General features: G+C 49.9%; 10 protein-coding genes across 10 annotated transcripts; 5 read left to right on the forward strand and 5 right to left on the reverse strand.

The window, feature by feature from the left end:
• Positions 1–205: 205 nt before the first annotated feature.
• Positions 206–1,963, forward strand: AKAW2_20815S (tRNA (guanine-N2-)-methyltransferase; the record flags this gene model as incomplete). Its single annotated transcript, XM_041685570.1, has 5 exons — positions 206–319; positions 513–1,387; positions 1,455–1,660; positions 1,727–1,851; positions 1,904–1,963. The coding sequence occupies 5 exons, from the start codon at positions 206–208 to the stop codon at positions 1,961–1,963; spliced, it is 1,380 nt and encodes a 459-aa protein (XP_041539641.1).
• A 112-nt stretch (positions 1,964–2,075) lies between these two features.
• Positions 2,076–3,231, reverse strand: AKAW2_20816A (uncharacterized protein; the record flags this gene model as incomplete). The annotated part of the gene is made up of 3 exons (XM_041685571.1): positions 2,076–2,347; positions 2,564–2,675; positions 2,878–3,231. The coding sequence occupies 3 exons, from the start codon at positions 3,229–3,231 to the stop codon at positions 2,076–2,078; spliced, it is 738 nt and encodes a 245-aa protein (XP_041539642.1).
• Positions 3,232–4,330: 1,099 nt separating this feature from the next.
• CLB2 (B-type cyclin nimE) lies at positions 4,331–5,878 on the reverse strand (the record flags this gene model as incomplete). Its single annotated transcript, XM_041685572.1, has 3 exons — positions 4,331–4,428; positions 4,482–4,620; positions 4,673–5,878. The coding sequence occupies 3 exons, from the start codon at positions 5,876–5,878 to the stop codon at positions 4,331–4,333; spliced, it is 1,443 nt and encodes a 480-aa protein (XP_041539643.1).
• Positions 5,879–7,592: 1,714 nt separating this feature from the next.
• AKAW2_20818S (mitochondrial 54S ribosomal protein uL2m) lies at positions 7,593–8,890 on the forward strand (the record flags this gene model as incomplete). Its single annotated transcript, XM_041685573.1, has 2 exons — positions 7,593–8,714; positions 8,789–8,890. The coding sequence occupies 2 exons, from the start codon at positions 7,593–7,595 to the stop codon at positions 8,888–8,890; spliced, it is 1,224 nt and encodes a 407-aa protein (XP_041539644.1).
• Positions 8,891–9,808: 918 nt separating this feature from the next.
• AKAW2_20819S (putative C6 transcription factor Prf) lies at positions 9,809–12,618 on the forward strand (the record flags this gene model as incomplete). The annotated part of the gene is made up of 6 exons (XM_041685574.1): positions 9,809–10,112; positions 10,216–10,492; positions 10,546–11,065; positions 11,128–11,619; positions 11,670–11,915; positions 11,971–12,618. The coding sequence occupies 6 exons, from the start codon at positions 9,809–9,811 to the stop codon at positions 12,616–12,618; spliced, it is 2,487 nt and encodes an 828-aa protein (XP_041539645.1).
• A 317-nt stretch (positions 12,619–12,935) lies between these two features.
• Positions 12,936–14,215, reverse strand: AKAW2_20820A (WD repeat-containing protein; the record flags this gene model as incomplete). The annotated part of the gene is made up of 2 exons (XM_041685575.1): positions 12,936–14,025; positions 14,103–14,215. The coding sequence occupies 2 exons, from the start codon at positions 14,213–14,215 to the stop codon at positions 12,936–12,938; spliced, it is 1,203 nt and encodes a 400-aa protein (XP_041539646.1).
• Positions 14,216–15,007: 792 nt separating this feature from the next.
• On the forward strand, positions 15,008–16,645 carry AKAW2_20821S (ribonuclease P protein subunit p40; the record flags this gene model as incomplete). The annotated part of the gene is made up of 7 exons (XM_041685576.1): positions 15,008–15,151; positions 15,273–15,405; positions 15,501–15,563; positions 15,619–15,720; positions 15,788–15,934; positions 16,002–16,341; positions 16,423–16,645. The coding sequence occupies 7 exons, from the start codon at positions 15,008–15,010 to the stop codon at positions 16,643–16,645; spliced, it is 1,152 nt and encodes a 383-aa protein (XP_041539647.1).
• A 311-nt stretch (positions 16,646–16,956) lies between these two features.
• DNA2 (bifunctional ATP-dependent DNA helicase/ssDNA endodeoxyribonuclease DNA2) lies at positions 16,957–22,152 on the reverse strand (the record flags this gene model as incomplete). The annotated part of the gene is made up of 5 exons (XM_041685577.1): positions 16,957–19,475; positions 19,535–19,796; positions 19,846–20,340; positions 20,395–20,490; positions 20,545–22,152. The coding sequence occupies 5 exons, from the start codon at positions 22,150–22,152 to the stop codon at positions 16,957–16,959; spliced, it is 4,980 nt and encodes a 1,659-aa protein (XP_041539648.1).
• A 692-nt stretch (positions 22,153–22,844) lies between these two features.
• AKAW2_20823S (uncharacterized protein) lies at positions 22,845–23,305 on the forward strand (the record flags this gene model as incomplete). Its single annotated transcript, XM_041685578.1, has 2 exons — positions 22,845–23,092; positions 23,218–23,305. 2 exons carry the CDS (start codon positions 22,845–22,847, stop codon positions 23,303–23,305), a joined length of 336 nt encoding a protein of 111 aa, XP_041539649.1.
• A 394-nt stretch (positions 23,306–23,699) lies between these two features.
• NIT2_1 (carbon-nitrogen hydrolase family protein) lies at positions 23,700–24,805 on the reverse strand (the record flags this gene model as incomplete). The annotated part of the gene is made up of 5 exons (XM_041685580.1): positions 23,700–24,056; positions 24,118–24,196; positions 24,251–24,534; positions 24,619–24,711; positions 24,794–24,805. The coding sequence occupies 5 exons, from the start codon at positions 24,803–24,805 to the stop codon at positions 23,700–23,702; spliced, it is 825 nt and encodes a 274-aa protein (XP_041539650.1).
• Positions 24,806–25,062: the final 257 nt, after the last annotated feature.

The following is a 25,062-nucleotide window of genomic DNA, read 5'->3' on the forward strand; positions in this document are numbered from 1 at the left end:
GGGTTCCCGGCCAAATCCATCCAATCCACTGGAACAAAAAGAAAATTTATTTCCGCTCCTGTCAACGGCCATTAAAACAACAAAGAACCCCCAGCAGATCAGAGCGGACCAAATATATTCCTTTGAAGGCAATTTGGCTCTGTGCCACTAACTCTGAATCTTGATACATCCTCCAAATACGTGGCGAGCGTGAGTGCAACCGACAATGGAGTATCTCATTCGCTTCGCCCAGGCCCATGAGTCTTTTCGGCAGGCCGAGATCCAGGCACTGGCTGACCTGGCGGGCGTGAAACTCGAGTTCATACATTATGATAAAAATGTAAGTATAATCTCTTTTCTTCTGTTCCTCAGCCCCGATAATCTATATCATACATTCATTGTGCGGTTTCCTGCCCCGCGTGAGGAACAGAAAATGTCACTCACCCCTCATTGGGATCATTATTCTGTCCCCGCACCAATGACTATCCACCATCTATCTACATTTTATACATGCCGCTAACCACCATCACCAGTCCCCATTCTGCACCATAAGACTACCCGATGAAGCGGCGGCTCGTGCAGTGATTACCCGAAGCATTATAGCCAAGGATATCTTCGAGCTCTGGGGCCAAGGCACCAACTTTGACGAAGTCTACGCCGACGTCCGCAGGCGGACGGAGGATCGCTGGGCGCAGTACAGGGACTCGTCGTTCCGATTCACCATTGACAGCTTCGCCGGAAAGCGCAGCAGTGAGAAGAAGCGCGAGATCATCCAGTCATTTTCCTTCCTGGGGTTCAAGGGCCCCATTCGCATGAAGAACCCGGATCAGGATTTCTGGGTCTTCGAGGACTACGGGTTGGATCTTAACTCGCCTGGTACGCCTCGTCCGGAGGGCCAAGAGCCAAAGATTATTTACTTTGGACGCTGGATTGCGAATAGTAGTCGCGATGTCGTCAATAAATATGACCTCAAGAAGAGACGCTATATTAGCACTACTTCTATGGATGCGGAGTTGACCCTCATTACGGCTAATATGGCTCATGCCGCGCCTGGAAAGCTCTTCTATGACCCGTTTGTGGGTACGGGGAGCTTCTTGGTGGCTATGTCGCATTTCGGGGCTGAGACGTTCGGATCGGATATCGATGGACGCAGTTTCCGGGGTAAAGAGATGATGGAGAGGGGTGGGACGATGGGAGTGCTGTCGAACTTCCAGCAATATGATATGGTCGGCAAATTTATGGATGTCTTTACTTCCGACCTTACAAATACGCCTTTGCGCTCGGCTCAATTCTTGGATGGCATCATCTGTGATCCGCCTTATGGAATCCGCGAAGGACTCAGGGTTCTTGGAAGACGCGAGGGTCTTAGGAACGAAGAGGTCATTATCGATGGAGTTCCTGCTCACTAGTATGTCTACATTATCGCATTTCGAGTATCAGTATCTGGACTTGGATGCCAACTAACATGCGTTCAGTCGACCCGGATATATTGCGCCTAAGAAGCCCTACGGCTTCGAGGCCATGCTCAACGATATCCTCAACTTTGCCGTCAGAAGCCTCGTTACAAACGGACGCCTAGCCATGTGGATGCCAACGGCAAATGACGAGGAGGTTGAATTGGCCGTACCGATGCACCCCAACCTGGAGGTAGTGAACGTATCTGTCCAACCATTCTACACCTGTAAGTTCATATGAAGCCTTCCCAGACAACATGTGAGATAAAGTACACGGCTAACCTGTTGACCAGGGTCTCGTCGACTCATCACCTATCGAAGATTACCAGAAGGACAGGTCTCGGATGTTTCCAAAGGCCGGCAAAAACTGGATGCTCAGGGAATGTACGCAGACGAATTGAATGAGTTCAGAAGAAAGGTATGCCATGCCCATACAGTATACAAGTATACAGCCCTAACTATTCGATCAGTATTTCATGAAGAACCCGCCCGACAGCTCCAAATCAGGAAGAGAAAGCTCCGCCTCATGAACAGCATTAGACTAGACAATAACCATAAATCGAACAAAAGCAATAATGACTCTATAACGCCCAACATGATACAAACCAAGAAACAGCCACATCTATACCTCTACAAATTCCATCAAAGCTTCCCCTTTTCCACCCCAAATCCCCCAAACTCACCTTCCAAGTCCACCCCTTCGTCCCTCTTAACCCTCTCAACTTCCCTCGCCAACTCCTCCCTCAACAACCCAGCCAGACTCGCCCCCTCCTCATCATCCAAATCCTCCCTCTGCCCACGCCCAAACATAACATAACTCAAATGAGCCTTTCCCTTCCCTTCCGCCGGCCGATCAGGCGGCCTGGGAATAACATGAAAGTGAACGTGAGGGACCTGCTGCGCAGCTCTGACACCTAAACCAATATCCACTCATTAGCCACCAGATCCCAAATAAAGTGAACAGCTTAAACGTCAAACTCAATACGGGGCAATAAGACATGTAGACATCCAAGGTTCCACAAGCCATAAGATCGACAAAACCAAATCGCCGCGCCGTCAAGGTTACACAAGCATAGCATAGCATAGATAGATAGGATAATAGTAAATGCTTAGCAACCGAACCTACTTACCATTATTCTGCACGACATTCCAATTCCACGACGAGTTAAAGTCCCCTTGCTCTTCCTCTCCGAAGAGGGTCCGCATCACGACCCTCGAGATAACGGGGAGCCATTGGCCGATCTGTGTCATTCCATCCGTCAGTCCCATAGTAAATACTAGTATTCAAGACACTGCCATAACCCGACAAACCCAATCCAATCCAAACCTTACATAACTAACACATAATATAACAACCCAACTCAAATCCAAATAAGCAAAAGTAACCCCCAATTCCAGAAGAAACCCCAAAAAAAAAAAAAAAAAAAAAAAGTTAACAACGTACCTCCTTCCCCACAGCCACCCTTACATCCCCCAATCTCTCACAATGTTCCCTCGTAGCAACCAAAACATGTCCTCTCGTCAAGGGCATAATATCCAAGAACGCCAGGACATGTTTCGTGGACAGGAGGAGATGGGCATGGCCAGGGCCGTCTGAATTGCTCGGCTCGGTAAATGAATCCGGGGAAGGAATGTCAGTAGTAATAGTAGTAGTGGGCGCCGCCGCCGCGGCAGCCGCTAAATTTAAATGATCATCGTGGGAGGAATTCTTCAGGCGGAGGAATGTCGTTGGTGGGAGGGGCGGGTATTTATGAGCGATGGCGCAAAAGGGGCATGTGTGGTGATGATCTGAGATCATGATGGTAGGGGGTGGTTGGCTGGGTGGGTGGGTAAGATAGATAGACAGTAGATGGATATCTGGGGTAAGGGATTGGGGGTGGATAGGATGAAGGGTTGTTGGGTTCCTGAGATTGATTGGTGGTAGTTGGGTAGTGACTGGGTCCGTTCCTAGGAGCAACCGGGACTAAATATGTGTCTGTGCTTTTGGAGCTAGAAGAGAGGGAATTTGATCGTCGCCGGAGGTATCTTGAGAAGGAATTCGAGATTTGGTTGCTGTGCAGAAGGATGAGGAGATATGGGACGGCTAGCTTGTTGATCCTCGGTGCCTCGGTTCCCAACTCCAGGTCACTGGCAGGTTGGAAACTTCCCGCGCATTAACCACATTTGCTTACTTAGAAGGCTTGTATCTAGGTGATCTGCAAGTAGGATCAAGAGGTGGTACACAAACTTCCTGGTAGTTCAAGGCTAAACTAACCATCCTTAACGCACATTACCGTAATCCTTGCCACTCTATCCGTGATATACCCCCGCTAACTCAACATGAATGACACTAATACCAAAAACAAGCCCTTTTTCACCTTTCTCTCAACCTTGATCTATGCCCCGATGTGTATTGTCGTAGCTGTATGGCATTGGTTCATTCCGCACGCATTGACCAACATAATGCGGTAGTAGATAGATCGTCACGGTCCTGCGGAAGCTGTGTAATAAGTCCGAAGAGTACCCGACGCCGATGAACAAGAACTTTGGATCCAAAAATAAAAAGAAACGAGTAAATTTCCGTCCTTGAAATGTCCGACGCCTGGAAGTCACACAGGGTAAGACGGGAGAAGGTTATGTAAGGTATCAAAGCAAGTGCGAAACAACCCAGACACTACCAGAATTGAAGAGAATCGAAGAACAGCAGAAAAAACAAAGCCAGATGTGCGCCAGACACCCCTGGAAGAAGCGAAGATGCAAACGTCCGCAACCGAAAACAACAAAATGCCGTTCATAAACATATGCAAGAGGTGCCTAATACCATCACGAAAGAAATACCATCATATGGAATCAACAAACTCCTATCCTCGGTCGTGCTGCCTGACGCCGATATTAAGTCACCAGAGGCGGCGGGTTATTTATTCATGGTCTTTCATATAAGAGTAGGGCTCGGATAGCGAGCTGTTGATATACAGGTGGTGGTATTTCTTTGCCCATTGCCGGGTGAGGATGGATGCTAGTCACGTTAGCGGTTGGTGGTCCAATGTCAATGCTATAGAGGCAACATACCCTTCAAGAACTTCTTGCTGGCGTATTTCTTGAAGAACGCCTCATGAGAGACAGGGCGGTGAAGATAATCAATCATTAAGCGGAAGACGGGGTCGATCTCTTCTTCAGTGTAACCGGCATAATGAGCCAGGGTGGCATCCTAAGTTATCAATTAGCATAATGAGCCTGTAAGATGTGTGGAAGAAACATACCCAGACACCCCGGTCAAGGATGAGACGAGCCAGATACATGGCAGCAGCCGCCACATGACTCTGGCGGTAACCCATGAACCTGTGGTCCAAGAGGCTGATTTCCATGAGGTACTTGCCGAGAGTACGGGTCTGGATATCATAGTTGTCTGCTTTCGAGATACGACGGAGGAAGTTCATGGGGTTGGGGTAGCTCATGTTGTACTCGAGCGTAGCGAGAATGTGCCGCTCAGCGTCCAAGATCTCGCGATCGGTGAAAGTTCCGTCTGCGACATCGGTGAAGTTGGCAACGTGTGGCGAAAGAACTTCCTCATACTTGGACGCGATGAACATAGCGGCGACACCAACCAGTTGAAGACGGTCCAGAGCCACCACCTCAGCAGAGAGGAAGCGGTCAATGATGTTGACGGCAAGGAAGAGGGTCTCGGGGAGGAGGCGAAAGCGGGTGTGGACCTCGATGAGCCAGTCAACAAGGATGCCGCGCATCTTCCACTCCAGGTCAGGTTGATGATCGATGTACTCGGCGTTGGGCAAGGTCTCCAGCTCAAGGTCCTTCAGATATTCGAAGATATCGACAACGTATTCAGCAACCATCAAAGGGTCATCAAGATCTTCGGCGTCGAGATCGTCGACAAAATCATCGACAGGCTTTTGCAGAACCTTGGGATCGACAGGAACATTGACATCCTCCTTGGCGTTGGCGAGCTTCTCGGTGAGAGTCTTCTGTTCGGTAACCTTCTTCTCGACTTCGACCTTCTTTCGGGGGCGCGGTTCCTCCTCAGCTGCCTTCTCTTGAATTGCCTTCTCGCTGGATGTCCGCTTGGTACCCGATCCACTTCCGGGGCGCTTTGTTTCTGTGGTAGGCTTCTTGGGGTTGCTGTCTTTGGGTCCCAGGGCAGCGCGTGACGAGTTGTTGCGAGTAAGTTTCTGAACTCCACCAGCCTGCAATGTTGCTTTAGACGTCAAGCCAACCTTCGTGGCAGCTGGCTTCTTGGCATCCTTGGTCTCTCCATTCTCTGCTTTGGAAACATTGCTAACATCACCAAGGGCGGCGCGTCTCCGGGTTCCGGTGGTAGTGGTGGTGGTTGCAGCCTTCTTCGTCTGGAGCGGCTTCTTGGCGGGGGGAGCCCCAGCGTCATTGACTGACAGGGCAGCGGCCTTGGCCCGCGTCAGACGCGTCGATGGGCCATTCTCATCGTTCTCGTTCATCGTGCCTCTCGTACGAAGACTCCGAGCCTGTTGAACGGTTAGAAATATACGCGTGCAAGATGGACCTTCAAGCCCATCGAGCTCGCGACCGAGGATTGCACAACGCGTAGTGAGAGGTCAAGGACACTTACAGGTGGCATGATGGATAGGGGGAGAAGGTGAAATGAATATAAGGAGGGGCAAAGAAGGGAATAAGAGTAGAGTGCAAGAGTATGGTTCTGCAGGCGGTTGGAAAGTCTAGTCAGCATTCCAGGAGAGATTACCCCAGTGGAGCTCAAATACCGGTTGCCGGAAGGCAGATTTGCACGTACCACGCGTGAATATGTGTCCAACCCCAATCAATTAGTCTGAATGCAAGGTTTCTCAAGCAGGTCGGGTACTTGGAAGGAATTTGGCAGGAGTGGGCTCAGAATCGTGGCATATATGGCTTTGTTGATGCTATTGACAGGAGCTCGCAAGACCCGAGACACGTAACTTTCCACGGCGTTGACGGCCCCAAAGTATGTTTTTATGGTGATATAGCAAGGTAGGGTAGTAGTTTATAAGTAATGACACGAGAATTTGGCGAAGAAACGGGGTCCTATTAGGGGTGGTGGTCGCCTCCCTGGAGTAGATGATGATGGAGAGGAGTAGGAAAAGGTGGTAAACTTGACAGGGCAAAGAGGATGTTTGGCCCTAGTCTTAGCGTGGAAACTGGCCAGGCTGGGAAAGATGCCCCACAGCACAATCCAGTGGGATCGCGTGGATTGCGGATTATTAACTGCTGTACAACGTCGTGTATATGCAAGCCTGGAGACAATAGTCACGGTCCCCAGGTATTATGGTATGTACGGTGAAGGCCAATTGAGAAATAGTGGTAGTTGGTAGGAGAGAAGTGGAGGGAAAGGAAGAGTGACAGACGGGAAGAGACGGCAACGAAGGGGGGGAAAGAAGGCAATTAAGAGAAGCAAGTCTATGGTTCTGTATGGATCGATCGCATGTATGTATGTGTATGCGTATGTATGACGGACGTGACTTCCCTGGCAGAAGTCGCTGTAAAAAGGGCGGAATTGGTGGTGTAAAAGGTGGCAGGCAGGGTGGTAATCATACAGTCACGGTTTACGGGAGGACTCCCTAAGGGAAACAAGGCGGATCCTCATCCATGGTCGATGCCTGAGCTGACCCAGGCAGGAAATCACCCTCGACTCTCCAAACGCCCGTCGCGAGCAAAAACGTGATGGAGCGCGGCCACGATCGCCAAAACAATTGCTGGTTGCGCGGCAACCGACCCGGAGCTTTTACGCTTTTTCGTTCCCTTCGGACGTGTTGCCGTGTCGCGCCGTCCCGTGACTCAAAGCCTAAGCCACACTTAGTCAGTCCCGGAAGCGGCGGTGCAATTCAAGTCATGTGCCAGGGCGTCAAGCCACACCTCCCAATCCATGCCAGACATTTTTGCTCCGGAGATCGAGTAGAAGTGCGGCTATTGTCACCGGTGCCCCCAACAACACTCCAATTGAGCGCGGTGTTGCTGATAGTGGTGTCAGGGACGCTGGAAATTTTGCATTGCCTGTTTTGTTGTTTTTAATTCTAAGCATGTTTAAGCAGTAGCTTGCTTGGACTTCCTCACACCACTTAGGGTACCACTTTGCGGTATTGCTTTGACATCTCCGATCACGACCGATTGACATTGAAATCCTTCCGACTTTTTACCTCACCACATACATTACATTCCAATATGCTCCAGACTCGCTTGGCCCTTACGGGCCTTCGTCTTCCGTTTCGAACCTTGTCTACGGCCGTTTCGTCGCGGGCCTATTCGACTGTCGTTCGCGAGCAAGAGAATCCGTCCGCTGACGAGCCTGCAAGTTCGACCTTCGACCCCAGTATCGCCTTCGCCCCTCCACCCACTCGTGATGACGCCGGTATCCTTCTACGCTCCTACACTCCACGAACTCCCGGTATCAGACATTTGCGCAGACCGATCAATGACCACCTGTGGAAAGGACGCCCGGTGCAGAAGTTGACCTTCCCCAAACGAGGTCAAGCCAAGGGTGGTCGTAACAACTCCGGTAGAGTGACTGTCCGCCATCGCGGTGGTGGCCACAAGCGTCGTATACGAATGGTTGATTTTGCGCGTGACGCTCCCGGTCCGCACGTGGTGGAACGTATCGAACATGACCCTGGTCGGAGTGCTCACATTGCTCTCGTCCGTAGCCAGGAGACCAAGAAACTCAGTTACATCCTGGCTGCGGAGGGCATGCGGGCTGGTGACGTTGTCCACAGTTACATGTCTGGTATCCCGGAGGAACTCTGGAAGAGCATGGGAGGTACTGTAGACCCTGGTGTCCTCGCTGCCAGAACCGCGTGGAGAGGAAACTGCCTGCCGCTGCACATGATGCCTGTTGGTACTCTGGTCTTCAACGTTGGCCTACGCCCTGGTCAGGGAGGCCAGCTCTGCCGTAGTGCCGGTACTTTTGCGACAGTTATCGCCAAGGGTATCGATATTAAGGCGAAGCGTGATCATTCGGACGGCCAAGAAGGCGAGGCCGGGGCCGTTGAGCAAAAGCCTCTCACGCAACGCGAGAGGCAAAGAAAGGAGCGCATTTCTCAACACGTCACCATCCGTCTTCAGAGTGGTGAAGTTCGTCTCATTCATAAGGACTGCTGCGCGACTGTTGGCGTCGCTAGCAACCCTAACCACCAGTACCGCCAGCTTGGTAAGGCTGGTCGCTCCCGTTGGCTCAACATTCGGCCTACTGTTCGTGGTCTCGCCATGAACGCCGCCGAACATCCCCACGGTGGTGGTCGAGGCAAATCGAAGGGTAATGTTGACCCGAAGAGTCCTTGGGGTATGCCGGTATGTATTCTCCCTTCACTATTCCTTCCTTTGCTTCCAGGCCTCATCCGTGCTAATGTCTTCTTTTCTTACAGGCGAAATCCGGTTACAAGACCCGTCCCAAGTGGAAGATCAACAAGGCTGTGGTTCATCCCAGAGAGCGCAACCAGGGCAAGCGTCGTCGTGGATACCACTAAACGCCGTCGTGGACATGAAATTCTTATTTCTTCGTTGGACCTCCTTACAGCAATCTCACGGTTATATCAAATGTGATTCTATCATCGCTCGGGGTAAAAGCTGGGTAAAGCAGAGCATGGATCTTCGGAATTTCCCCATCTGTCGAAGGTCCTTCTTGTGGGTTTAGATGGTGGGAAGTCTTTTCCTGTTCACCTTGTTGTACTATACTTTATTTTGTCTTGGCTACGATGGGGGATTCCAGCTGTCTATACTCCAGCTCCTTTGCTTTCTATCCGGATTTCCTTCATGTGTTGTTTATGCTCCGGCGTTTCTCTTGTATACTACATGGGTTAGAGTACAATCAATCCTATTACACAGTGCAAATATAGATTATGATCAGCTCCTCTACTTATGAGAGTATTGTATCTGCTGGAGTAGACAGCGACCAGTCCTGGCATGGGATAGGGCGGCATCGGGGCGAACAAGCCGCGGGTCTAGAACTGGCTGAGACCGATAGAATCGAGCCGAAGTCAGTGGAGTAAGATCATCGCATCGCGCTTAAGTAACTCACTACGTTTAACATCGCCTTTACGTCCGCGGGAAAAGCGCTGTAAGCTTTACTCTTTAATTGTCGCGAATTACACTTTGTTAAAATGATGGCTGACTAACAAATTAGGATCCTTGGTTCCGTTACGAGTCCTGTAACGTCCTCGGCCTGACCGACATAAGCTCGACCGTGCACCTATCATCTTTCCCTATAGCCTAACGGCTTTTATGTTTTTTGGCCTTCTCTTTATGCATACCGGTCTTTTTCGCCCGTTCGATGCCTCCAAGTATCGATGATCGAGGTACAGCACCTCTAGCTCGGAAAAGCTGTGCCCACATTGCAGGCCATTCTCGACACACATCAGCTCCCCATCCGCATCGCGCGCCCGGCCATGGCTGATAATGCCAATCGTCTACCAGGGCAGACTCAAGCTTCTCCATCCCAGCCACAGCTGAGTGCAGCGCATGAAGAGGCAGCGCCGATTGCCGCAGAGAATCACAATCCAAACAGCCATTATATTCCCCGCCCTAAGCGTATCGCATGCGTTCTTTGCCGAAGGAGGAAATTAAGATGCGATGGAAAGAGACCCAGTTGCGGGACATGCTCTCGGTTAGGTCATGAATGCATATTCGATGAAGTGCGCAAGAAAAGCGGCCCAAAGCGGGGTTATGTGAAGCAGCTAGAAGCACGTCTGGGTATGTTCATTGTCTGTCATTATTTGACGCTCGATTTCTGATCGGAGGCATGTGAGCGCCGATCTCATCGTCTGCTCCGCTAACACCACGCGTATTATGCTAGCCCAGGTCGAAACTCTACTTAGAAATCAAGGAGCACAAGTACAGCAAAGCCAGGGCAATAGTCCTATTGCTTCAGTGATAACCCATTCGGCTGGCGCGCCCGGTATCTCTCCCCAGGATGGTGTTCATATGCAGTCTCCGGAGGGAGAGGCCGATCCTATCTCTTCGACTCCCACATCGTATCATGCAGGAGCAGCAAGCAGCGATAATCCCCAAGGTAGCTTGATAAGCCTGGGGCTGGAAGAACCCCTTCCCACGCAGGAGGTTATTGATGAGCTGCAAGTTTTCCCCATACAATCGAGATCTGTATCCGCCTTCTAATACTATACAGGACTGCGATATATTTCAAGAAGATACATCCTCGACTTCCCATGATTCACCGCCCAAGGTATTTGGCAGCTGCAAGCCTTGCTCCTGCCTCACGGCCTCCTATATGCTTACAGTACATGATTTGGTGCCATGCGGCGTCTGTCACGGACAAGTACTCCAGTCTTCACAGTATTTTCTACGAGCGAGCTCGTAAGTACGCCGAATTGGACGAGTTAGAAGGTCTTGGTGAGCGTGTGGTGTCTATCTCACATTGTCAGACCTGGGTACTCATCGGCACATATGAGTTCAAAATGATGTTTCTTCCTCGAGCGTGGCTGAGTGTTGGAAAAGCTGCCAGATTGGCGACGATGCTAGGTCTATGTGGTATAGATGAAGATGGTCTCAACGTCAAACAGACCTTGCCACCTTCCAAGGACTGGTCTGAAAAAGAAGAGCGAAGGAGAGTATTTTGGATGGCTTTCTGTCTCGATAGATACGCAAGTGTCGGTACTGGATGGCCTGTCTCGTTTGATGAAAGAGATGTCAGTTGCTCCAGCACATGCTTCAATGTCCGGGAATAGTCTTATCTGACTGAGCTCGATAGATCTTCACGAATCTTCCAGCGTCTGAGGAATCATTCATCGATAACAACCCGCAACAGACTGGTCGTCTCGCAGACATACTGATAACCGGGAATATTTCCACAATGTCTACTTTTGCACGAGTCGTGATATTAGCTTGCATGTTTGGGAAGAATGTCGCACATCTGCATCGTCCTGATCCCCAAGATAATGAACATGATCTCACTGGACTGTACTGGCAGCGGCACCGTGCCTTTGATAATCTCCTACTCCACTTTGCGCTCTCCATGCCGAGTCATCTGCGGCTGACAGTCTTGACGACCGACCCGAACATTATATTCTGCAACATGGCTATTCACACAGCAACGATTTGTCTGCATCAAGGGGCAATATTCGTAGCGGAAAAGAACAAAATGCCAGAGCAGATCGCCACCGAGAGTAAGCGACGGTGTATACTAGCTGCCGATCAAATCTCCAACATAATGAAGATGATCATTCATCTAGATCTGAGTGTTGTCAGTTATATTATGACTTCTAGCTCTCTGAACATGCTAACAGGAAGCAGATGGACCCATTCATGGCGTTTTGTATCTACGTGGCCGCGCGGGTCTTTATCCAATACCTGAAATTTCGCCCCAGTGACTCCGCTGCACGTTCATCTCTACAATTTGCCTTTTCTGCCCTCGATGCCTTCAAAGAAAAAAATCCGCTAGCAGAACCATTCGTCATGCAACTTGAACTTGATATTGGTGGAACTGCCTTTGGAGATGTTCGCGCTTCGAAAACGATGTGTATCGCGTCCCATATACCGGTAAGCATGCTTGCTATAGCCGTGAAGACGATCTGCTGATCAGCGACCACCCTAGACTTGCGCGAACAATACACAAACTGCAAACCAATCAAGAGGCCAGGACGACAATACAACCCCGGATCACGCTCAAAGGACTTCTGGATCCACGCCCACTGAATATGCAAGTCAACAGACTACCACTGAAACGCCACCAGGCCGACCAAGCAAAACAATTCACAGCGGCTCTGTAACATCCAATCATGCAGCACCGACCAGAAATGGCAATAATATTCCAAATTTGGATACGAACATGTCTTCTACATCCAACGGGAACGCCAACACCCACCAGTCAACCAACTCCATACCCTCACACCTAGCTTCCACTCAGAACAACCTCGCCTACTTGGGACCAGCGACATACCCCTCATCCACACAAGTCCCTATACAGCCAGAACTATTCTCCCCCAGTGTCTTCGCTCCGTTCCAATACGGAACCAACACTGTCTTTCCCAACCAGTCAACTCAGCTCGATCCCACGAGATCCGGAAACCCCCTCACTACCGATCCTACATGGAATACCACACAGAATCCTATACCTGACCTAGGCGATGGAGACCTAGTCAATAATTCGTCTAATGGCCCCGAAGCTCTCAGCGATGCTCCGTGGGCATTACTCGCCTCAGGAGGCTGGGAGTCATGGCAAGGGTTGAACTTCATGCCTTGAGCTTCAGCTTGAGCACGACAGAGTATTTGATGATGTGATCTACGATATATAGACTAACGATTAGTGTTGAATATATCATGAGATTTTACCTCTTCAACAAACTTGTCGAGTGTAGCACGTTTACATCTCCTGGACAGCATTCGCGAACCGGGCCAATATATCAAACCAGCACAGCAAAAGGACTCTATACAAGATATGCAATGCCATGCTTAATATCTACCGTAAGCATCGTAAGCTCAAATAAAACATCCGACGCACCGAACGCCATAACACACACATACACAAAAATGCGAGATAAATATCAAAAAATACCACCATTACAAATTCCCACCCGCAGCCCCTACAATCCTCAATCCACCCGGCCCCGACCCATCCGCAGTAGTAGAATACGCAAGCCAATACCTCGAAGGATGCCACGCGACAGCCGGAATCCCCGAATTGGCATTGCCCCCCGTAGGAACGGTATGAACACTCTCGCCCGTTTCCGCATGGAAGATCTCCAAGCCATTACCGCCACAGCCTACCTCGTCACAAGCACCACAGATGAATCTACCGTCGAAGCTCCAGCTCACGCCGCGCACGGCTCCACCGTTGTTGCTCGAAACAGTGCGCTTGCAGATCCAGTCTGTTGTATCCCATAGCGAGATGAGGGCGTCGCTGCCCCCGACGGCGAGGTAGCGACCTGTGGGTGCTAGGGAGATGGAAAGGCAGGCGGAAGTGTGGGCGTGGAGGGTGTGAAGGACGTCAAAGGACGGGTAAGAGATGATCTTGACGGTGCCTTCGCCGGTTGTGGCGAAGAGGTGGAGGTCGGGGGAGGAAGGGGTGGAGATGTGGTGTGAGAAGGTTGTTGCGTTAGTTTGGATGGGTTGGGGGTGTGGTTCTAGAGCTGTGTAGATTGATGGTGTAAAGGTGGGCTTTTGTTGCTGTTGCGTTGCTGCGGCGTTGGGTGGTCCGTCTGGGTGGATGGTTGGGGTGGATGGGGATTCGACGGAGATGGGTATGAGGGTATCGTCCTGCAGATATTGGACATTTTGTGAGTTGTGAAGTTCCTGGTGTTGAGCGCATCTGCGTTGTGCTCGTGGGTGTTCGCTCACCTTCCTGCCAACAATCATTACCCTTCCATCAGCAGACCAGGACAGGGTGAATGCCTCGCCTCCGACGTCTAGACGACTGACGCAGGTCTTTGACCGGACATCCCAAACGCGAACGGTTCCATCGGTGGAGCAGCTGGCCAGCTCGGAGTCTCGAACAGGGTTAAACACGACTTTCTCAATGCCAGCAGTATGGCCGCGCAGTTCGGTGGAGTATTTCACTTGCGAGCGCTCAGGGTTCCAGATTCGAAGGGTACGGTCTGCAGAGCCGGTGGCAATGAGTTGGCCGGTAGGGTTCCATGCTATTGTGCGAATTCTAGATTGCTCATCGCCCTCCATCAGTATGCGTTCTGCTTCTCTTTTATGAGAGTAATTTGTCGGATGGGCATTTACGTATGAGAACCAGGCCCACGAGCAGCAGGATCATGGTAGTTTTGTGTTTTTAGGCCACCAAACGCAAGACCAAACCGGTCTTTTGGGAGCAGGTTCCGTCGAGGAGGCGCCATTGTCAAGGTAGTACTTGTGTAATTGTTGCTGCTGCTGGCGGGTTCGCGATTGCGGCAGCAGCAGCCTGGACTGATGCCCCGCGGGGCTGTGAATGGGGGAGTGGGGAGAGATTCCTTGCCAATAGAATGGCAAACTGGACTTCAGTAACGAAAGTATTTTCTTAGAGCAATTGCGAATGACGCTGTCGAATTGCGGGGAGATTTGGAAGTGCTCCTGCGCGCGATGTTCGATCGATGCCCGCAGAGACCGTGAGGCGCGTTCGGTGATTGGCTGGAGCTCGGCGATAGAAGATCAGAATTGAGATGACATAATGCTGGCACTCGCCAGTTGGCTAGGCGCCTGTCCAGAACTACAGGTCTAGTAGTTGGAGGTTATTCATTTTCATTAAACTCATGAAAAGGCTTGTTCTTTATTTATAGTTCGGTAAATTGTCCAATTCATGCGATAACAGTATTCCTTGGTAGGATTGTCCCGAACATGCAATCAGTATATGGTCAGGTGACCTAGCGGAACCTTCCAAGCAGCAATTATCTTGCATATCAACCAGAAGTATACGACGGAACTATACAGGAGCTTATTGCATCTGCGTGCTTGACTCCATCAGATATTCCTGGTTGATGCATCCCGCCTTCTATTAGCCCTGTAGTGCGAATCGAGCAGATATTGTATAGGGCCGAAAATTCTCTCCGGGCTCAACCACAAATTTCATCTACCGGCATCTAAGACTTGAGCCTGACTGCCGACGGCCTGATCGACGAATAGTCAGGCTTTGTTATATCCTTCTCAGGACGATGCTCGACTTTGAGGATGACGCGTCTAAGCGCGAAAAATGCTACACCACCATAGGCCAACTGCCTGCTTTCATCGATCCCAAGCAGCCACCCACGAAACGGTCCCCCTTCTCGGCCATCCTTGGCCATCCATTCGTTCACACGGTAAGACACCCTGTGTTCTAGATATGATCCCTAGACTTTTATGCTGTCTGTTTGTGCTGTGACAGTTCATCATATGCACGCTGGCACAATATCAGAGAAATGCTAACTAGTCGCTGTGCAGGTTGAAGTCATTCTGCCCAAGGACATCCTGTCACATGTGGAACCCCAACTGCAGAATTTGCGATATGCTAGAGTGTTCATGTCGCTATCTTCTTTGCTGGAGGGTGAATTTTTCAATACGTATATCAAGACCGGTAATTATTGCCTTTTTTTTTTTTTTTTCTTAGTGGCCTCTCGTCGCCTCGCTGGGGCACTAAGACCGAATTAGTAGCTAACATACATGGTACAGGGAACATCCTCATGATATCAGAGGGACGCTCAGGCTCAGACAGTGTCTTCACACTCAAAGATGGTCTATAGTCCCCGGCTATGTTTTCCTAGCCTACTCAGCTAACAGCCCCCCCTAGGCATCTTGAAATTGGAGTTGAGCAAGGAAATCTTCGAAAGAACAGGGCTTACAGGTAAGCCTGTTCGCAGCGGAGGAAAAAAGCATGCAAAAGAGAGGTTCAGTATGTGCTCTCCATACCATGTCCCCCAGAATGAGGAGACATGCTGACAACAAGCCCTGACAAACAGTCGTGGAAATCAACCTTCGGCTTCCGTCCATGCTTCACGGCAAGAAGGGCTTCGAGAGAATCGTATGGGCTTTCAAGAACGTCTTGAACCAATCAGTAGCCTGGCTGTTCTTCGATCTCACAACTAGCTCGGGTGGCGTTTCCGAAGGTACTATACCTCATTAAGCACCCTTCTGCAGATTATCTCCCAGGGCTATACACTAAAACACAAGCAGATGACCCCTCCCTCAAAGGAAACCATCCCCAAATTATCAATTACAAGCCTCTAATTACCGAGCACTCCAATATCCTTGTCCCCCGTCTCCCTGGACCAGAAATCACAAACGAGTCCCGCGAAGCAGCAGAACTAGAAGATCACTGCAACGAGCTCTCCGAGTGGCTTGCAATGGTATCCCTCCAATCGCCTCGCGTATCCGTCTATGACGATGTCGATCCCTATCTATGTCGTTACAGTGTACCCGACTCGGATAATGCAAAGCCCACCAGTCTTTTCAGCTTGAAGTGGCATGGACTTGTCCCGTCTCGTTGGATTATCGAATTATTGGTTGCGATATTGTATGTTCCACATACCTTGCTATGGAATTTATCTGATATTGGTTGTTGTCCTGCTAACGTGGCTATCTTGTGCGTGTTTAGGAAGGAAACTGCTCCCAAGTCTATCGCCCCGTACGCTTGGTTCGCGCTTTCTGCGAGTGCGCTGGGAAGAGAAGCCGTGGAGGCACGCGATGGGTACACGGTTATGGTGCTTCCGACACATGTGCCAAAGGAAGATGTATCTGGAGTGCAGGCAGATAGTTCGTCTAAGGGCGATGGTCGGCACTTTATATGTTGGGAGTACGTCGGTGCTTCGATTCTTTGAACTGTTTTATACTAGTATACCGTTCTAGAGTGGGCTCAGGAGTTACTGTTCTTCGATACTATACCCCAAATCTAAAAAGCACTTACTACATTCTTGGTACCAAACACGTACACAGGCTTATATAGTCCAAATTATAATATTCTTCTGACCTATTGAAGTTGTCCTGCATGTCCATTGGTATCCCATATCTTATTCCCTTGTCGCTTTCATTTAACCATCCATCCATCCCAAAGCCCATATCCAATACACGCCAAACGATATTTCACATCCCTTTAAACAAAAAGAAGTAGCGACCAAGACATAGGATACAGTTATCCGATAAGATCATTGACCATGTCCTGCAAAATAGGTCGATTTCCAAGTACTCTACCACCGCTCATCAACTTAGCGCCCCTTTTAGCAGGTTTCTTCAAGCCAGTCGGCGATAGTCGAGTCTGCACGGGACCAAAAGGACTGCGAGTCGTCTTCTTGGCCGACACGGGGCTCTTGCTCTTCTTTGGACTAGGTGTAGACTTGTCCAGACAGGATTGCGATGGAACCATTTCGGACTCGAAAATGTGATCCGTCATGGCATCTCTAGGCAAGTCATAAATCCATCCTCGCTCTTGGACTAGTTTCACGTATTTTCCTAGGAGCTCGTTTCCATCGCGGAGAGTACTCTTGCTCCCGACAACGAGAAGCTTAGTCCGTGCTCTGGTGAATGCGACATTGACGCGTCTCCAATCACGGAGTAGATCACCGACGTTCTTGTCAGCATTGCTCCGCACGCAACTTAGGATGATAACCTCTTTGTCCCGGCCCTGGAACTTGTCTGCTGTGTGCATCTCAAGATCCGGTAGGTAACGGCTAAGGTTTTGTTTCAGGAGCGAGAGTTGGCTTCGGTAGAGCGCTATCACACCTATGCTGCGTGCCGGAATGCCGCTGGAGATGAATGCTTCAACGAGTCGGCTGCAAATGGTTGCTTCAGTAGGGTTCACAATCCGTGAACCGTTTGCTACATCCAATGCAGGTATGGAAAGCGTATCCGTGTTAACAAGTCGGGTTTTGGCAGACGGTTCGACCAGGTCTTTGAGCCAGCAACGACCCTGGCTTGTACCCAAGCAAACCTGTCGCTGACTATGAGGTTGGGGGAAGGTGCTGGGATGATGTTGCTTGAGACCGCCAATATTGGGGATATTGAGCGAACGCACTGCAACATCTCCAGTCCCACATTTGAGACGACCAGAATAGATGAGAGTATTGGATAAAAGCATGATGTCCTCACACATTCGATACTGGTGTTCCAGATTGACAACAGATGCGGGGTGTGAGTCAGACAGCAATTTGAAAAGACTGACATCCAAGCCGCCTTCTTGGGCCTCCTTGTTCTGCACCAGCGGAGGCAGTTGGTAGTGGTCACCAACAAGGATAAATGTCCTAGCCATTCGAATAGGCCCTAGACATACGGGAAGCGTGATTTGGGAAGCCTCATCAACAATACAATAGTCAAACATGCGTTGGGAAAAGATACCATGACTGACCCCGAGGCAGGTAGTCGCCACCACTTGCGAATCTTCGTAGGAGGCTTTCAGCTCTTCCAATGTGGTTTTAGGCACCGCTGCCAAGTCTGCAAACTGCTGAACATCAGGATGTACTTTTGCAGGAGCCCCGATTCGCAAGATACGGAAGTTGTCATCCTTGATTTTCAGTAGGATGTTATCAACCGCTGTGTGGGTGTATGAAGTCAACAGGACGCTCTTTCCTTGTGCCACCAAGGCACGAATGATATGAGCAATGGTGGTTGTCTTGCCAGTACCAGGCATTCCAAGGACTAAGGCATAATCTTCAGCTCTCATGACCTTGTCAATGGCTTGTCTCTGATCGACGTTCAAGGCTGCCTTGTCGGATTCAGACAAGGTATATGCAGATGCTGTGGTCTTGAAAGCGGGTGCCTCCCGTTTAACAATCAGCCTCCTCAGCTGTCTAGCCTGAAATAGATCCCGTTCCATCATGGAAACCAGGTTCGTTCGGACAATTGCCATGCCGTTGCTGAATTCGTCCTTGTCTAAACGGTAGACCGGCTCTTCATCCGACTCAGCCGGTGACGGAGAGGCACCGTCCTCGAGTATTTCCATTATACCCTTGAATGACTGGTTACGCTCGGCATCAAAACCTCTAGCTTTCGTTCTGGCGTTATGTAGCCGCCTGTCTACCGCGACGGTGATGTGTCTTCGGCTGACTTGCACAACGTATCCATTTGCAAGAGCAAAGTGGCCCTTCTCATCAGAAACCACGATAGGTTCTCCAAGTGTGAGTTGGGATTCGGTAAACGAAAATGATGAATGAGGTTGCTTTTTGACGAAGGTATAGCGATAGCGGTTAATTTTGGGTCCATCTTTATCCTCGTAGGAGGAACTAGGGTCGATGACGACATTGCCAAAGCATCGGCCCAAAGCCTCGCGCTCGCTACTAAGCATGGTCCAAAGCTCGCGTTTGAATCGGATCATGTTCTTTTCCTCTTTGGTCAACAAATCATCCCATTTTCGAAAGAAGTCGCGATCATCAGAAGTCAGGTGGTCCATAGCGTTGACAAAGTCGTCACCAAGACCGCTAGTTTCACCGTCACCATCATCTGCAAGCTTATGGTAGATAAAACAAGGTGTCTTCGAGTAGCACTTGTTGCAAAATGAGGACTTCTTGGCCATCGGCGGCAGGTGCGTTCTCTGGCGCATATATCCGACTATGCGATTTCGCTGCTGGATCATCTGTAGGAGCTCATGCCGGATACCACGAATGCGGAATATTTTCGTTGTTTCGAGGTAATATAACAATCCAAACGTACACTCCACATCTACAGGAACGCATCAGTTTCTATCAATAAGGGAACTGAACACCGGTGGGATTTTTTACCGTAGCGATCAGAAAGCAGCAAAGTATACAGGGCCGTTTGTGCCCTGTGGGCCTGATTTGTATCCCTATTGCCTGTTTTGAGCTCAAGTGGTATGACGAGGTTTTTATCGCTTTCGCCGTCATGACAAGCGACTTGCACAGTGGCATCAACGTTTCCTTTGAGTCCGTACATTGGAGACCAAATATGCTCCTCGACTTCAAGAAGCTTATTGATACTCAAACTCATCTTAGAGCTGCCACGATCCTCAACCAATGATTCTGCCTTTAATTCAGTTAGTACCACTACCACGAATTGAGGCCGGGTAACTTACACTTGGCTTTACCCTGAGGAACCGCTCCGCCCAGGCTTGCACGCCCGGTATTCGACTCATGATATATTCAACAGCCTCCGGAATAGTCATGCGGATCAAGTATAGATCCTCGATGCGCTTGACAGTAACACCTTCAATCAGAGTCCTTAGCGAGTTCGTATCCCATTTGTTGAGCTTGATTGCTTCTTGAAACACCTCATGAAAAATGTTCCCAAAGACTTGCGCTTTTCCTAGATCGGACGTGTATTTGATACGATCCTGCAAGACGGCGCGGCGCTGGCAACTAATTGAGTCTGCTACGACAGTTGCAGAGACCAGGTGGTCTGGGTGGAGTATGACCATGTTCCTAGAATCATCCACGATGCAATGTCCTGTGGCATCGAAATCTCCGATTAAGTGAATGTATGACTCCTTGACGCATGGGCACTCGCACCAGGACTCTCGAAGGATGACGACTTTCTTTTCCTTCGTCCTCTCATCTTGTACAGAAAGCACCTATTTTTTGCTGTCAGTGGCAATGCAAAGCTGTTATTTTCAATGGTGTCTGACCTGTTCTGGCTGAACGCGCCCTTTGAGGGTTTTATACGCAGACTCGGCAATATCAACAATCAGGTAACGCTTGATGGCTTGTCGGCTTCTAACGTTCTATATATGGGCTTAGTAAGTATGTAACACATGAACCCACTAAGAATGACAAACATCGTTTGATGCATCTGCTCCTGAATGCATCATGGATTGTTCGATGGCCTCTATATCCAAGCCATCATCGTCAAATTCATCGCCAAAAGATGCATCCTGTTCTCCTTTTTTCTGAATGGGCACTTCGGACATCGCGTTAGGATAATAGCCAGATTTTGCTCCGGGAATTGGTTGTCTAGAAGCTGCTGGCCCCGTAGAAACAGGCTTTGCCATATCCGTGCTCTGCGACTTTTCACATTGAGCGAGAAGATCCTCCATACCGTCCGATAGACCATCAAAATCATCGTCAAATTCATCAGCATCAAGGGTATCAACATTATTAGTCGGTTTATCCACATTAGTTTTCATAGTCACTGCACCAGTCTCTCTCCATTCCTTAGTTGAGGCGCAGGCCTCTGTCGAAGCCCCATTTTTCGCAAGTCCGTCACTCAGAGCCTTGTCTTTAAGGTGAGAGGAACCGACATCCACAAATGGATCTATTGAGGCTTCGGCGAGATCGAAGAAGTCCTGGTCAAATTCATCGTCCCCGTAATCCGATGAGGACTCTTCCAACGGTTTCCTGTCTTCAGGGGCAGCATGAATGATTCTGGGCTCTTGCACTTGGCTGGTTTTCTTCGAGGCTTGAGCTTGGCTCTTTCTATCCTCTGTTGGGGATTTTGACCTACTACGCCGGCCTTGGTTGCGTGCTGGTATAGGAGACGAGTCAGTTGTGTCCGGTAGCGGCACAGGTGCCTTTTTCAACGTCTTCTCGATTTCCTCCACGAGAGAACTGATCTTGGGGCCTTGGTAGTTTCCCGAGTTGACAACATTGCTCCTTGTCCTTGAGAATATGCTTCGTCCCGTACCAAAGTTTTCCTTGTCGATCCTTCTTCGCTTGGCTTTTGAACTGGGCCATTCTGCCATACAGCTGTTTGATCGTCTAAGACTTGAAGAGTCTCGGCTGGTGCGCACTGAGGCTGGCGTTTGCGGGGAAGAAGGGAGGAGATTTGTGAAGCGCGGTCGAAGTATCTCACCATTGCCGTTGGCAAGGGTCTTGCTCACATAGCTGTTCCAAAGATCGGCGGCGAGGTCATGCTGCGGAGTCTTCTGGAGTGTCTGAGAATTCTGCAAGTCAAGAGATCCTTTACGCCTGCTCTTCGAAGTCCCTGCCAGGGGAGAGCTAGTCGGGGATGAGCTGTGGCGGCGCTTTTTACCATGTGCAGGCGTCTGGGACATTCTATCAGGATTTGAGCTTGCGGGCACATGCTGCCAAACAACGTAATCTTCTGGTGTAAATTCCGGCATAGGAGCATGGATGAAAGCATCCTCTGCATTGTTGATAAGGTCCGCTAGAGGGATCCTATTTCCTGGAGTGTGAGGGCATTCTCTCGGTGCCTTTGGTTCTGCTGCCTCTGCTGTTTGATTTTGATCATTTTCATTCGACTTCTCGGGCTCCGTCACTCCATTCAACCAAGACGTCTGGTTCTCCTTGTTTGCATGGCCAGGTGCTAAGCTAGTCTTCTGAGGAGGCTTGTCAGGAGTTGGTCTAATTTGTTGATTGTACCGAAAAGCATTCAATTTCGACCGTGATTGCGAAGATACTCTGTGCGAGCCGTTGCCTGTGTTCATCGTGTTTATAGTTGGCGTTCTTCGGGAGCTGGGGGGCAATGGGGCATCTCGAGAAGAAAGGCCTAGGCGGTTAGCAAGAATATGTCAAGTGGATCCTCGATCATTCGAATGATACCGCGAACAATAGGTAGTTACCTTTGTTTTATCGACTGACATCAGAATTCCATGCCAGGCGAGTCATAAGTGACAGGTTCAAGACAGAGTGCTAATGCAGATCAGAGTTGGTTCGATGCACGCAATAGTAGCAATGCCTATGCGCGATATGCGATAAGCCAATCTAATTGGTCTCGAACGCGTCACGCGTCGAGTGCTCCTGCCTCAGGCATGTACTAATGAATGCCTGTGACATCAGGCCGAAAGGCGGCAGGGAAATTTGCCTGTTCGGGCCTAGCGGCAGAATCCCAGCAGTCATCGGCCTTTTGCGGCTTCTGAACATCAACCGCTTGACCGTCACATCACCCCTCCACCTGCCGCTCCTGCCGCTCCAACGAAAGTAGTGATATTTGAAATCACTCAATTGGGTCGACTATTGTCGTCGCTGGTCGAACGGATTCCTAATTTCGGCATACCAATCCAGCGGTCGTTGCCTCGCCATACCCGACAGGGATCCTCACCCGCCACCGCCTGTCCCTTATCATTCACGTTGAAAACTAGGGGTTTCTGAATTACAACAGACCCTCCGCACATTCACAATGTCCGCTCGTCCGTTGTCGCATTGCCTTCGCGCTCGCTGTGTCCCCCGCCGGGCCCAGAACATCCAGGGCTTCTCGACCCGCAGCAACCTCCGCGGTGACCACTATGACCCTCCTACCGGCTACCTGTTTGGCCTCAAGCCCGGCCAGAAGTATGTGAAGGAGGGCTGGGAGAACATGTGGTACTATGGATTCATCGGCAGTCTTCTCGTTGCCGGTGTCGCATACGTCTTCAAGCCAGACACTTCGTATGTTCAACCCCTCTCCCTCGTGTGACAGCTGAAGTGGATTGTCTTAAGATCTTTCTGCGCGTCACGACAATACCTTTCCCTGTATTAGCAGAGTCGAGGATTAGATGCTGACTTGACCACAGGATACAAACATGGGCTCTGGAAGAGGCTCGCCGGCGGCTGGAGGCCGAAGGCATTCTGGAGGACCCTGACAAGGTCCAGCGCAAGTAAGGTGCTTTGGTCCGGAAATATCTTGTACTTTGTACATAGAGCGGTCGGGCGTGGAAAACAATCTTCGTTCGAGTGGTGTCAATAGGCACATTACGTCCGACCCTAGACAGGGCTTTTCTATTTCATTTCACTGTTCGCCTCCAATTTCCTGCGTGTATCTGTCATTCTATATCCTGAATCTTTTCGTTGACATGCTTGCAATGTTTCAAAAACGGGAGAAATAGATGTCTGTACCTTATACATGGGTTGTATGATGTGTATCTCGGTTTTCGGCTACGTTCACACTGGATAGCAACCTATCATTTGGTGTTATACGACAAGGAAACGGTAATGATAGTATGTACTGTGACATAGTTACAGATATCGTATGTACTGAGTCAAATGCCATGGTCATCTATACTTCTGGGTATATATCCGTTCTTCTGAGTAGCGGCATCTCTCTCCTGACTTTAGCAAGGAGATCTAGATCAATGTCCGCAACCGCGATCTGCGGCTCTTGGTATTCATCGTCAAGCTTGGCAACAACTTCGCCCCATGGATTGACGATCATGGAATGTCCGTAGCTTCTCCTCTTTTCATTGTGAGGCCCGGCCTGGGCTGCGGCAATCACATAGGACTGCGTTTCTATAGCTCTGGCGCGTAAAAGGGTCTCCCAATGCGCTGTCCCGGTAGGAACCGTAAAAGCTGATGGATATGTGATGATTTGGGCATTCTGTCTCTTGAGAGCCAGACTAATCTCAGGAAAGCGCAGCTGTGTAAGGTTAAACGTGAGCAAGACGCCTTGCAATATAAGTTGGCTGCTTCCGGCTTACATCAAAACAAATAGACAAGCCTACTCGCCCAACGGGTGTCTCGAAAGGCGGTAGTATCTCCATCCCCTTCTCGACGCTCCTTTATTTGACATTAGCCAAGTTCGATCAAACCGCATCCACTTATTAAACTCACGCGCTTTCCTTCAATACTGGTCCACCCTTGATGTCCACATCGAATAGGTGGACCTTCTGGTAGCGTTGTGTGATGTCGCCCTTTTCATTGATCCAAACGAGGGTGTTCTTGATCCTACCGTTCGACGCCGGTTCGTGTATCCCTACATTGATGTGCAGATTGGCCAATTGTGCCTCTTTTTGGAGACCCAGTACAAATTCGCTGTCTTGAACAGAGCGTGCCAGTGAGATAGTCTCTGCAGGCGATGATGCGATATAGTCCGCAGCCTCGGGAAGAAACAATGCCTGTTGATTTGTTAAATCGATGCTGATACTGATGATAATCAAGCGTGAATGACTTGTGGGCGAACAAATACTATATGAACTTACCTTAGCTCCAGCTGCGGCTGCCTTGCGTACCAGCGTCTTGCATTGCGTCAAGTTGGCAGCTAGACTTCCAGTCGAACATAGTTGCCCCACGGCCTGTGATGAGATAAATATATCATATTAGTGGGAACTCCGCAGATTTAATGAAAAGCCATCTACTGAGGCATTAAACGCTTACTGCGAGAACCATTTTTATAAACTACTAGCCGCTGGGATTCTGTAAAATGAAGAGTAGAAAGTCTACGGAGGACCCAGAGGTTCATGGCGGAACATAGCATGCTTATCAAGAGAGAGCCCATGGCGATGCCCGTCGGCACTCGGCAGACTTTCCCGAACCGGTCCAACGTCTGGATCCCGCTTCAGCAAGAGCGGATCCAGATCTGAGCAAACGTCACGGAGTGCATCCACGGCCTGAAAAAACGATTTGGGTCGCAGAATACAACGACC

This window comes from Aspergillus luchuensis, chromosome 2, assembly GCF_016861625.1.
Source record: "Aspergillus luchuensis IFO 4308 DNA, chromosome 2, nearly complete sequence".
In the NCBI taxonomy this organism is placed as follows: domain Eukaryota; kingdom Fungi; phylum Ascomycota; class Eurotiomycetes; order Eurotiales; family Aspergillaceae; genus Aspergillus; species Aspergillus luchuensis.